This window comes from Capsicum annuum, chromosome 7, assembly GCF_002878395.1.
Source record: "Capsicum annuum cultivar UCD-10X-F1 chromosome 7, UCD10Xv1.1, whole genome shotgun sequence".
Taxonomy (NCBI): domain Eukaryota; kingdom Viridiplantae; phylum Streptophyta; class Magnoliopsida; order Solanales; family Solanaceae; genus Capsicum; species Capsicum annuum.
In genome coordinates this window covers 185,439,737-185,452,887 of record NC_061117.1, presented here as the reverse complement: position 1 = coordinate 185,452,887, position 13,151 = coordinate 185,439,737, and the positions used below count along the sequence as shown (strand labels likewise).

At 32.2% G+C, this 13,151-nt stretch overlaps 1 protein-coding gene across 3 annotated transcripts; it reads left to right on the top strand.

Annotated features, from left to right (window-relative positions):
- The first annotated feature begins 471 nt into the window (after window positions 1–471).
- On the top strand, window positions 472–7,607 carry LOC107863951 (V-type proton ATPase subunit e1). 3 transcript variants are annotated; one of them, XM_016710159.2, is made up of 4 exons: window positions 472–736; window positions 878–1,021; window positions 2,802–2,849; window positions 7,225–7,607. In XM_016710159.2, the coding sequence occupies exons 2-4, from the start codon at window positions 924–926 to the stop codon at window positions 7,289–7,291; spliced, it is 213 nt and encodes a 70-aa protein (XP_016565645.1). In that variant the 5' UTR covers window positions 472–736; window positions 878–923; the 3' UTR covers window positions 7,292–7,607. The 3 variants fall into 3 exon arrangements, with proteins under 3 accessions (XP_016565645.1, XP_016565646.1, XP_016565648.1); XM_016710160.2 differs by having other exon boundaries at window positions 506–742; XM_016710162.2 differs by having other exon boundaries at window positions 540–761.
- The last annotated feature ends 5,544 nt before the right edge of the window (window positions 7,608–13,151 follow it).

Here is a 13,151-nt window from a genome sequence, read left to right as displayed (position 1 = left end):
CAATTTGAGACGAAAGGAGTATTATATAAAGCAATGAATTTTGAACGTCACAAAAATCTTAAAACTAACCCATGAGGGGAGAATTATCTAATGCCATACAAGGATATTACCCATCTATTTTCATCTGACATGAAACACTAAACATTCATTAAACTTACAAAAATTTGGAAGGTAGAAATGGGATTTCCTGGAACGTACAAAATGTATATTCCCTGTGTTCCTAAATAAGTCTTATATTTTTCTTTTCATTTTATCTCAAACTAAGTGATATATTAGATAATCAAGAAGACATTAGTGATTTTTTTTTCAATCTTACCCTTTTTCAAATAAAAAGAATTTTTACGTGATCAATAAACTATTAAATAATTTCATCTTTTTAAAAAATTTAATAAAAGTACATTAATAAACACTATCTATTTTTTTAAGAATGAATATAGTTTATTAAAAGTGCGTCCAAGCTAAAAACAATAAATAAATGTCGAGAAACGCACTGTTCCTTTGAGGGAGTACTTGAAACTAATGGGGGATCTCATTCATTACATTACTCAAAAACTTCCGAAACTCAACTAAAAATTTCTCCATTTTATATCCCAAACTAAAATGACTGTATTACCCCGTTGAAAACTGAAAATTTCCAAATACTACCCCAATATTTTGATCACACGTATTGATTTTGATCCTACCTCAAATCTGGACTTCGGATCCAGCTTCTTCAAACTTCCCTCTCCATAAAACTGTAAACGTCTCTCTCTATTTTTTCCGTATACATCTACTTCATATTATACACTTTTATTCAAATTAATTATTATTATTATTGTTTTTTTTTTTTTTTTTGAATTGTGTTAATCCAATATTTTATTTTGTTTTGGAAATGCAGAGAAGAAGAGCCATTTGAGAGATTGTTGGTTTAGATCTATAGCAAAATGGGATTCCTGGTGACAACTCTAATTTTTGTTGCAATCGGAGTTATTGCATCTCTGTGCGCCAGAATCTGCTGCAATAGAGGACCTTCTACTAATCTGTATGTGCCTTTTTTTGCTGGATAATGTTTTGACAATTAGATTTATATGTGATGAGGATACTTAAATTTTTTCATATGGATTTATTTAGTTTGATATTATTTTATTGTAGTACTGTTCGGTTATGAGGGTCGCGGATTAGGGTAGAAGGCTAGTAGGTAATTGTGCGTTGTCTCATTTCCTAGCAGGATAGATTGGTGCATTGTTGTGCGTTGTCTCATTTCCTAGCAGGATAGATTGGTTTATTGCACCTGTTTCCCGATTTTTAGCTTTTACCAGTAGTGGTAGTAGCATTTCTCTCGTAGTTGGCCTATTTTACGACTTCTGTTATTCCTTGTTATTTACGGTTCTTCAGTTATTAGATTAGCTGGGTATGGTTGTTGATCCTCTTTGGTATGCTATGTTTATGTTTTCCTTATTATTTTCGGTGTCCTTTTTACTTTTGTATTGTTATGTTAGCTGCTCTAGTGTTCGTTACTCAAGCTGAGGGTCTTCCGAAACAGCCTCTCTACCTCCTCGAGGTAGTGGTTAGTTCTGTGTATGCTCTACCTTCCCCAGACGCTGCTAGGTGGTTGTTGTTGTTGTATTCAGTTACTGTCTGTTGATTCTTGTACTTCCATCCTTTTTGATGTTTTTTCTTGAGCCGAGGGTCTATTGGAAACAAGATCCTTACTCTGAGGTAGGGGTAAGATCTATGCCAGTTTTGTCAAAGGCGCGCTTAACCCTTGAAGTGAGGCTCAAAACATGTGGATCACTTCGCGTCGCTTAATGTGCACTTAGTGTTGTCATCAATGTTCTAAAATATACTTTTCCTTGCGAATGAGCCTGTTTTGAAGAGGCGACACTAAATAATTGATATTTCGTTTTAGCATAATTTTTTTCAATTTCTCTGGTTATATATTTGTTTTTCATGCTTATAATTATAGTCTTGGACTAAACATATGTATTTTTTATTTTTTTCTCTCTTTGCGCCTATTTTCTTAAAGCCTGCTCTTATTGCGCGTAAAGCTCCAACATGCTTAGAGCTTTCTTGTGCTTTTTGATTTTTATGACACTGGTGTGCATACACACTATCTTTCCCCGACCCCACTTTTTGGGACTGCACTAGCTAAGTTGTTGGATTGATTTACTTAGTTACTTGTAACCGACTTTCAGATTTTTTGTTCCTTCTTTAGTTTTGTATGCGTATCTGCAATGTTAATCTAATGCTATTTGGTTGCCTGTCAATTTATTTGTTTACCAATTAAAACACGCATTCTTGAATTTCTAACTCAAAGGTGAATCCTAAGTCTAGATTAATGATGGCAACCTTCAGCTTACCGAGGACATGACCCTAGATTGGAGGGTAAATTATATATATATACGTACATACATACACAGACACACACACACATGCGTTGACCTTTATTTAATAAATAGTTCGGTATGGTATCAATATCTTGTACCAAACCCGAACCCGAATACCATAATTTTGAAATTTTACTCCCAAATACCATACCAAATACCGAATTACCTGATGCCAAATTTTTTGATCCGGTTCGATGATTTGGTTTTTGGTATTTTATGCCCAGCCCCCTAAAAAAAGGGTAAAGGCCCAATAGAAATTACTTATTTTTCAAGATCCCTATGCATCTGGCTAAAATATGTGAAAGTAAAGTAGTTTTTCCTTCTTCATCAATGGCTTGGGATATTTTGAGTTTGACTTCTTTGTTAATAATGCTGTGGAAGTATTTCAGTTTTTTCTCTCCCCATTAACGTGATTGATTGTATTTTATGATGCAGGCTACACCTAACATTGATTATCACGGCGACCGTGTGCTGTTGGATGATGTAAGTGTTCTATATTGTTGAAAATTCTTTTTTCAGCTGCGAAACAAGATAAGGAGTTGGCAGAGTATTGTTCCATGAAATTATACTTGAAGATGTTAGGATGCGTTTAAGTATAGAGTATGGAATTTCACATTTCGTCCTTTAAAACTTCAGGTCTCAGAAATAGATTGTTTGTTTGAGCCACAACATGGACAGGAAAAGGTCATCTGAACCACTGTCTGTCATTAATGCTAAAAGCTTTTCAAATCTAGCAATCAGCGAAGCATGTCAAAGACAATTTGTTTCTAACTTAGTGGAATATGTTTAATCCAATGAATCATAATATGATGCATGGTTAACTGATTCTTTTCTAGAAGAACAAAGATGTCACTTTAGTCTTAGATCTGGCTGAAGATTCACCCGAGTCTCTCATAATAGCATGTCAATATTATCAAAGGTGCACTTAAGGTGTTGTAAGTTCTATGGCTAGGTACAACGCAAAATAGGAATTTGGATCATTGGGTAGCATTATTGGGAAGACACGAGGATGCTAGATGTGCAACTCAGTAAATTTAAATGACCGACAATTTTATCAAAATATTAGGTGAATTTGTGAGGTTGTTAGCTATATCTTGAAATAATGACACCAAAAAATAATATAGCCCAAATAATGATATATTATCAGGAGAAGGGAGCCTTGGAGTAATTGGGGTAGAGTTGCTGCCATGTGACCAAGGGTCACAGGTATAGCCTCTAGCAGAAATGCAAGGTAAGGCTGCGTACATTACACCCTTATGGTGGTGCACTTCCCTAGACCTTGTGTATAGCGAGAGCTTTAGTTCACCAAGCTGCCCCTTTATTTTTATTTTTTTTAAATAATGATATATTGATTGATTATAATAAACATTGCAGCTGAACACAATATTACTAAGGAATATTGTTTCAAAACGAAGTTATTATTATTATTGTTTTTGGATAACTGTGGTGTCCGGACCAGCTTTCGTGCACCTCGACTAAATCCACGGATAACTGCCACCTCCCACCAATAACAGATATCACCAATAAAAGATATCAGGTAACTCTGTCCACCAAAGCTAGGACAGACGGAAAGAAACATCTAGTGTTTCTTGTCTCTGCTGGAACTGAACCTGAGAGTTCAGACTTTCAACCCACTTCATTGACCATTAGGCCGCATCCTTGGGTGCAACGAAGTTGTTATTAAGGGATAGGAAGTTAGAATTACTTGATCATCGAGCATTCCGAGTCTTTGCTTTAGGGGTCATTCCTGCGTATCCCCCTATAGCAACTATTGCTCCGGTTGCAGAAGAGATTATGAAAGTTCTCCCGTGGTTAGTATAAGAAATACAACAAACAACAACTATGCCTCAATCCTAAGCAAGTTGGCATCGGCTATAGGTATCTTCATTGTCCATGTCGATCCATTGAAGCTCATCTCAATCCAGCAATTTAAAGTACGTTGTTGCTTCTTTGTTAATATTTCTAGAAATTTAAAGTACATATTTGAAGAACTCAATATTATTATTTCTAGCATAATGTTTTCTCTTATAGCTCTTTCTTCTCTAAAGCATGTGTCTTAATTTTTTCATGAAAGCTCCAGCAGACCTGTAACATTTATCAGATACTCTCTCCGTCCCAATTTATGTGGCACCCTTTCCTCTTTAGTCCATCCCACAAAGAATGTCACCTTTCCTTATTCGGCAACTATTTTAATGGCAGCATCCCCATTTTATCCTTATTGGATCCCATTTAACAAGAAAAGTAGCATTAAAGTGACTTAAATAAGGGTAATTTATTAAACACAACAAAGTCTTCTCTAATTTCTTAAACTCCCTGCCGGTCAAATGGTGCCACATAAATTGGATGGAGGGAGTAAAACTTAATCAGTGTAAACCAAACATCAAGTGACAGAGAGAACGTGTTGTATCCCAAGTGAAAATTGTTCAACTTGAGCTTATGATCTAAGGCTTAGTTAGAAGAAAATTAATAGATACCTTGATTACATTTTCCTGACAAAGAAGAGACAGTATTAAAATAGAGAGAGAATGCAAAATTTCAGAAGATTCAGGAGTGCTGGAGTTTTGATGTTATAATGCTGAGGAGAGATTGAAAAAACTAGAAGACTAGAACTGATGTATAATTTCTCATGGATTAGTTTATTTACAAAGTACGACTACGTGAAGCAGGAAAAAAAAAAGAGGAATAAAACCTTTCTAAGTTAAAAAATGATTTTGCCTAGCAATGTGCTGTAATGATTTAAGGAGAGCAGGTGTCATTATACTAAGAGAGATCATCTTCTTGTTATCTAGTAGGCCCACAAGGTTTTGAAGTGCAAGCCTGCACTAGATTGGAACAATTTAAATTTATGAAATTACTCTTTCAACTTCTATGGCATGGAATACTTCACAAGTTTTGTGGCAGAGAAGTCATAAAGAAAATTACTTAATTTACTTTCAAATAGGAAAAGCCGAATCTGGTTTAACTGCAAACATAAAAAACAATCCCTCTTCCATAATCTATTTGATGTAATGACTTTTATTGTCAAATTTCTGATATGATCGAAATGTTTTAATACATTGTGAATAATTATCTCAGATAGGATTTTAATTTTCTCTCTAAATATTCACGGTTCAATTTCAAAATTTGTCTTCTCTTTAACCTATTGATAATTTTCACATATACATATTGCAAAGAGAGTGGCATAAGGTTGATTAGCAGTTATTTTCTGAAAAAAAATGTTTGATCAGCAGTTGTCGCCAAGGGGATGGTGGAATGGTAGATGTATGAGTATTCGATATCAGTTGAACACCCCCTTGAGTCTAGCTTGTTTAGCCATGGTGGCAAGTTTACCCAACAAATGTGCTTATAGGTTGTAAGTTGTAACAGGTTGCAAAAGTGAATAAGTGAGAAGGTGTGTGCAAATTGAAACGGCACCATCAACATGAAGAAAAAGTTTGACTAGAAACTTGAAAAACTGAAACCAAAAACTTTTAAGTTTTCATGTGATCCCAATACCGATAAAACACAATTTGAAGCTCAGACTCTTCCCTTGATAGTTGCCTCAGGAAGGAAGAATGAACAGAAATAGTGATTAGAATAGAAAATTCCATCTAACGAGAGGCTTGTGAACCAGATACATTAATGAATTGCTAAATATGTGGTTTTGACTTTTGTCTCACTTTCCCCGCATCTGCTTTTAAGTTTTTCTCGTTTAGATTCAAATCTTCTGAGTAACTTGAATCCAACTTCTTTTTCTTATTGCTTCTCTTCTATAGTTTCTGTAATTGCTGCATCGTTTCTAAGTTTGTGTGGTAGTAATTTCCTTTCGCGAATAGCACAGCTTCATCTTGTGAATTCTTTCCAAATGCATCTGAAGATTACCACTTTTGGCAAATATTAAGGCCTTCACTCTGATTGATTCAGTTGTATTGGGAAAAAAATTGTTCATCTATCAACATATTCTGTTAATCTTTCCAAAGGAAACCCTCTCAAATGGTTTGGTAATCTTCTAATAAAGGGCTTTCTATGTTGGAAGCCAGGTACATAATATAATAGTTTTCATGAATCTTGAAGATAACTAGGAGTCATTATTCTTTAGGAAGCCACTCTTTTGTGCCATTTACGTAGTCATTGGTGGATCGTGAACTGCTTCAGTGTTGCTCTCCGAATGAGCTGTATCTCAGTACACATAGCCTGAGGGGATCGTAGAACTTGTGGTGACAAGAAAGTTTGTCTAAGAGATTCGATATCCAATTTAGAGTCTACCAGCTCCTCTGTATTTTCCCCCCAAAAATAATGGTTGTGTAATGAAACTTCTGACAAGGTTGGACTTGAGAGGAATGGATAATTAGTTGAGATTTCAATTCTGTTCAGGGGCTGTGATTACCGTCTGGACAGCCGAGAAAAGAGTGAACATGGTGTAGTCTAGAAATCCCAACTATAACTTTTCAGACTCCAAGTGCAGCATCTGGTTGGGGCAACTGGCTTTGACAGTGCTATCATTGTGTTACCTCCAAATTTGGTGAACTCCTCGATCTAGAACTCTCCCAGACTAAATTTTTTTTTACTAGTCTGGAGGTCTTTTCTTTTAATTACGCACTTCTTTAAACTGCCTCAACAAGGTATTCCCAAACATACAGCTTTATCGTGCAGCTGATAGATATCTAAATCTTTGGTCTTTAGGATTTTCTGTCCAACTTATGACTGGACATCTGTTATCCTGGTTAGGGAAGACGGAAAATTTACCCAAAGGACTTGGTCCTTAATTTTCCCAAGTATAACATATCCATCTTAATTAATATTAATGCTTGAATGAAATTTCCTTTTTTGTTTTATAGAAACATATGAACATTTCCTTCCTTTGTTTTTTCTTAAATAGGTGGGCGATTGTATATCTTGCACAGCTGAAACCACTCATCGTTCCAGTTTTGAGCGAAGGGGAGTGAGTGCACTCGACGTGGAATTTTGGAGGGTGTTGATAGTTACTGGAGATTGCTGGACCCTAAGTATTCTTCTCTCAGGCTCTGTAAACTTTTCATGTGCTGCGAATAACTTAAGATTTAATTTGTATATTGTTCACCTCTTATAAAATGGTTCTTTGATGACCACCATTATATCTTCAGCCAATTCTGGGCTGAGGGTGAGGAATATGTATTTTGGATTGGACTGAGAGTGTTGGATCGAGGGTGATATGATTCTGCATTACTCTTTTTTTTTTCTTTTTGAAAATAAATAACGAAATGGCTGTATGTTTCTGCATTACTTTTTTTGACTTATGGATTTGTTAACATCATGCAATAATTAGTCACGTAAATTAGTTTTTACTTTTGGATAAACGAAGGTTTTAGATAGCAATGCAATAGCTGAAGATCTAGTTTAGTCATGAAAAATAGTTTTGCCATTTCTTAACATTACGGTTGATACCAACAAGGATTGTGATTGAGTGGGAAGTACCCTTTGTCTTTAATCAGAGGTCTCGGTTCAAATCTGGGTAGAGGCGGATTAATTATTAAATTCCTTTGGTTTAACCTTTTAAGGTTTTTAGCATTAAACTAAAGTTATAGAGTTCTTATCTATCATTTCTTGCAAATTTTAGTGGATTTTCATACATAATTGATTTGCTTGAGTGCATAAAGATCTTGCTCAACGGTAGCTCATCTACTAAGAGGTTGTTTGTAGTGTATTGAAAAATATAAAGCATGTATTAAGTAATGTGTACTATTAGTATTTTATTTGGTACATTTTTTTTGTTTATGTACAGTATTGAGGATTTGAGGTGTGTATTGCTAATACAGATCATTTCCTATGTATTACTAATACAAAGATTTTAAACAGACACATTAACTTATTAAATGATCTTAATACTCCTTAGTTTTTCTCTCAAAATATTTCACTACTTCTTTTCCACCATTTTAATTTGCAAAAGTGAATTTTCTCAAAATATTTTACAATTTCTTTTCTCACCATTTTAATTTAAACAATGAATAGTTGGTTTAAATAACTCCAACAATTTTTTGTTTTTTCCTATGTATTAGTAATACAAAGATTTTAAACACATGCATTAACTTATTAAATAACCTTGATACCACTCAATTTTCCTCTTAACACATTTCACTATTTCTTTTTCCACCATTTTAATTTGCAAAAGTGAATTTTCTCAAAACATTTCACAATTTTTTTTTTCACCATTTTAATTTACAACAATGAATAGTAGGTTTAAATAGCTCCAACAATTTTTTGCTTTGCTTCGAGGGTCTTTAAAAAGTTTAATTTTTTTTTTTTGGAGACTATTCCTTAATTTTATATCTTGTATTTATTTTTGTTTCAACTATGCTAATCCGTGGTGTAACATTTCATGTGCAAAGACGACGGTCTTGCAATTAATTATAAACCTCTATATACTAGTTCAACAATACTAGTTATGTTTGAGATGACAAAAGAACTATGTTGCAAAAAAGTATACAAAGTCAAAGAAGGGTATTTTTGTAAACAAACATTTCTTTTATAGAAATTATGTAAGATATACTATCTCCAACACATCAAACCAAACAACGTATAAGAAACAATATCAATATGACTAATACAAGCATTACTAATGCAAACATTATTAATACACTATATTCTGCATTGTTCTTATACACTCTACCAAACGACCCCTTAGAATTTTAATTTTTGCCATTACAACGTGCATTGGGGATCAATGATAGAGAGTGCGAGAGAATTGATGAAGAGCTCAGCAAAGAAGGCAGAGCATGTAACCTAGGCGCTGACTTTATCAGCTTTATAGGTGGCAATGGGGTGGTGCAATGCGGGTTTTTTTTAAACCCGTAAATTTAAAAATCGCCCCGCACTACCCAGCAAAATTTGGAACCAAAAGGGCACTTTCTTTTATCAAAAATTCCAAAGGGAACACCTAATATAAAAAAAACCAAAAAGGACAAAACGTTGTGGGCCCAGCGACTTATAAGTCGCCTGGCTTCCAGCGATTTATAAGTCGCCTGAGGCCCAGCGACTTACGAGTCGCCAGACAGCCAGCAACTTTCATGGCTTCACTTTCTCCGAATAAGCTTCCTCATTTTATTATTCAAAGAAGCTACAAGAGCAACAAGTAAGAGTAGCAACTTAGCATGCAATTTGTGTTTATATGAATCCAACAAAATAAATATATGACACATTTATATATATCTTTTTATTATTGAATTAAACTAAATTAATACATAATTTCATTTTAAATTATAAAATTAGAAGTTAACTAAGTATCTCAATGTGTTTGATAACCACCCAAAAGGGCTTAGAAGTAAATTAGATAAAAGTTATAAGATGATCACTCACTCATTATTTCTAAGTTATAAAAGTATATTTGGTTTGATCAAATATTTTAACCATAAAATATATTCTAAGTGGGATAGTTAATGATATCACAATCTCACAGGATTAATTATCTCATATAGAAGGTGCGGAATAACTACTCTCATTATTTTAATTAAAAAATAGTTTTCTAAATTAATTAATACCATAATCAAATACAAAATAAAAAATTCTTTACATTTTTCTTAAAATTATTATTTCCTATTTCACCAACCAAATCGACCCTCCATATATTCTTCACCAAAAAAAACTTTTCAACTCCATCTCCATATTCCATTTCTATCAATCCCATAATACGTATAAACTTTTTTTTTCAAATCTATTTTTCATTTCCAAATATAAACATGGATGAAAAGAAATGAAATAATTGAATATATATATACACACACACAACAACAACAACAACAACAACAACAACAACAAATCCAGTGTATTCCCATCAAGTAGGTCTGGGGAGGGTAAAATGTACGCAGTCCATACTGCTACTTCCTAAGAAGTAGAGAGGTTGTTTCCGATAGACCCCCGGCTGAAGACATATATATATAGTATTCTAAAAAAGAATATGGAGATGGAGTTGAGAAGTTTTTTTTTTTTTTTTGGAAGAATATATGGAGGGGTGATTTGGTTGGTGAAATAGGAGATAATAATTTTAAGAAAAACTTAAAGATTTTTTTTATTTTTTATTTGATTATGGGTATTAATTAATTTAGAGAACTATTTTTTAATTAAAATAATGAGACTAGTTATTCCACACCTTATATATGAGATAATTAATCTTGTGAGACTATGATATCATTATTTATCCCACTTAGAATATATTTTATGATTAAAATATTTGATCAAACCAAATATACTTTTATAACTTAGAAATAATGAATAAGTGATCATCTTATAACTTTTATCTAATTTACTTCTAAGCACTTTTGGGTTTTTATCAAACACATGGAGATACTTTGTTAACTTTTAATTTTATAATTTAAGATGAAATTATGTATTAATTTAGTTTAATTCAGTAATAAAAAAAAATATAAATGTGTCATATATTTATTCTCGCCATAATTAATTTAATATCAATTTTTTATTATCATTATAATTTAGTGGGGGACGTCCCTCTCTACTTTCTCAACAAAATTAAAAATTAAAATAACTTTCTTTTTATTATCATCATAATTTAGCGAGGGACGTCCCTCTCCACTTTCTCAAAAAAAAAAAAAAAATTAAACTATTTAACTTTCTTTTTATTATCATCATAATTTAGCGAGGGCCGTCCCTCTTCACTTTCTCAAAAAAATAAAAAATAAAAATATTTAACTTGCTTTTTATTATCATCATAATTTAGCAAGGAACTTCCCTCTTTACTTTCTCAAAAAAAAAAAAAAAAATTAAAATATTTAACTTGTTTTTTATTATCATCATAATTTAGCGAGGGATGTCCCTCTTTACTCTCCCAAAAAAAATTAAAATTAAAACATTTAACTTGCTTTTTATTATCATCATAATTTAGCGAGGGGCGTCCCTCTCTACTTTCTCAAAAAAATTAAAAATTAAAATATTTAACTTGTGCAAGGGATAATGTTGCAAAGCCCCTTGCAATAGTTACCTACAATTTGTCCCTCGCTAACCTTGGTAGCTAATAACCAAGTTTTTAGTAGTGTCTGTTGGATTCGTATAAACACAAATTGCATGCTAGCTACTCCTACTTTGTTGCTCTTGTAGCTTCTTTGTATAATAAAATAAGGAAGCTTACTAGGAGAAGGTAAAGCCATGAAAGTCGCTGGCTGTCTGGCGACTTGTAAGTCGCTGGGCCTCAGGCGACTTATAAATCGCTGGAAGCCAGGCGATTTACAAGTCCTGGGCCCACAGTGTTTTGTCCTTTTTTTATTTATTTTTTATTTTTTATATCAGGTGTCCCCTTTGGAATTTTTGATAAAAGAAAGTGCCCTTTTGGCTCCAGATTCCTACCCAGCATCACTTTTAAATTCGTATAAATTCGTCCCATATTCATATCCGCGCATATTCGCACTGCACCACTCCACGTTTTTATTTTTTTTTGATAAATTTATAATTTCATTGGAAACCACAATATTTTTAAATCTGCAATTAGGAACTAGTAACAACCAGTTTCTGTTACATGACTTTTCACTAAGAAATTGTTAGAGAAGTATGAGGTGTACAAGCAATGATCAAATATTAGATTTTTATTTATAAGAGGAATCAAGAAATTAAAATTAGTTATCAATTTGTTTATCTGATTATTTAAGTCCTTACTATAGATAAATTAAATAAGCTCTGCATGGTAAGGAAAAATCTTTAAACTTTTGTTTGATATTTTGAGTTAAAAATTTAATTTTCCCGTTTTCCAAAGAAAAGTTATGAAATTATTTATTTTTAGTGTTATATATGTCGTTTTAAATATGATAAAATTTTCAGTAAAGAATATATATAATTTTAGGTAGATTCACGAGAATAATACTAAATTTTAGTTTTTATTTAAAATTTAAACCCGCATATACCCGCAACCCATCCCCCATTATTTAAAAAGGTTTACTCCAACCAGCCCCACACTCACACTGCACTTACATAGCCTAAAATTCGCATCGATCCACACCTACACCGCGCCATTGCCATCCTTAATCAACTTCACTAGCAGTAAAGAGGCAATTAGGACAAGAAGGTTAATCAACAACGGTTCTTTAAAAAAAGAATTGTATAAGGGTATGTTTGGTATGATGAAAAATCTTGTTTGGAAAATAATTTTTCATTTTCTCTTGTTTGATTATAAAAAATTAGCAAAATGCTCTATTGGACCCCTGTACTATGTTAGTTTTATAAGTTGGACACTTCTACTTACATATTTGTCATCTGAACCCCTGAACCCACGAAAAAGCTACATTTTAAACACTTTTTTGGAGAGTGTAACACACTCTCCTATGTTAGCTACCACATCAGCTGCCACGTGTGTCATGTCATCTGCCACGCGTGCCACGTCATTTAAAATAAATAAATAAATAAATAGAAAAAGTATTACATTAAATTTCAAGTCATTTTTAAAATACTACATAACAAATTAAATATTAAAATTAATAAATTAAATAAGAAAAATTTATAAATTGTAGAAAAATTTGAATAATCATTCTTTTAAAATATGAAAAATTTGAATAATTATTTTTAAAATAAGAATTTTTTTTAAAAAAGTATTACATTAAAATTAATTAAATATTAAAAATAATTTAATTAATTAATTTAAATTTAAAATTTAAATTAGTAACAAAACAATTAATTAAAATTCTTAACTAATTAATTTATTTAAATTAATGAAATTTTAAATTAATTTATCCAATTTAAAATTCTTACCTAATTTAAATAAATTTTACTTAAATAATTAATTAATTTAAATATGATTTACATATTTAAAATATTTAATTTAAATTAATTATG

Bases quoted from the DNA above. Each gene is read 5' to 3' on its own strand.
- LOC107863951 (XM_016710159.2), top strand. From the start codon at position 924: ATGGGATTCCTGGTGACAACTCTAATTTTTGTTGCAATCGGAGTTATT. The intron at 1,022-2,801 runs GTATGTGCCTTT...TTTATGATGCAG, and splicing joins AGAGGACCTTCTACTAATCT to GCTACACCTAACATTGATTA. The intron at 2,850-7,224 runs GTAAGTGTTCTA...TTTCTTAAATAG, and splicing joins ACCGTGTGCTGTTGGATGAT to GTGGGCGATTGTATATCTTG.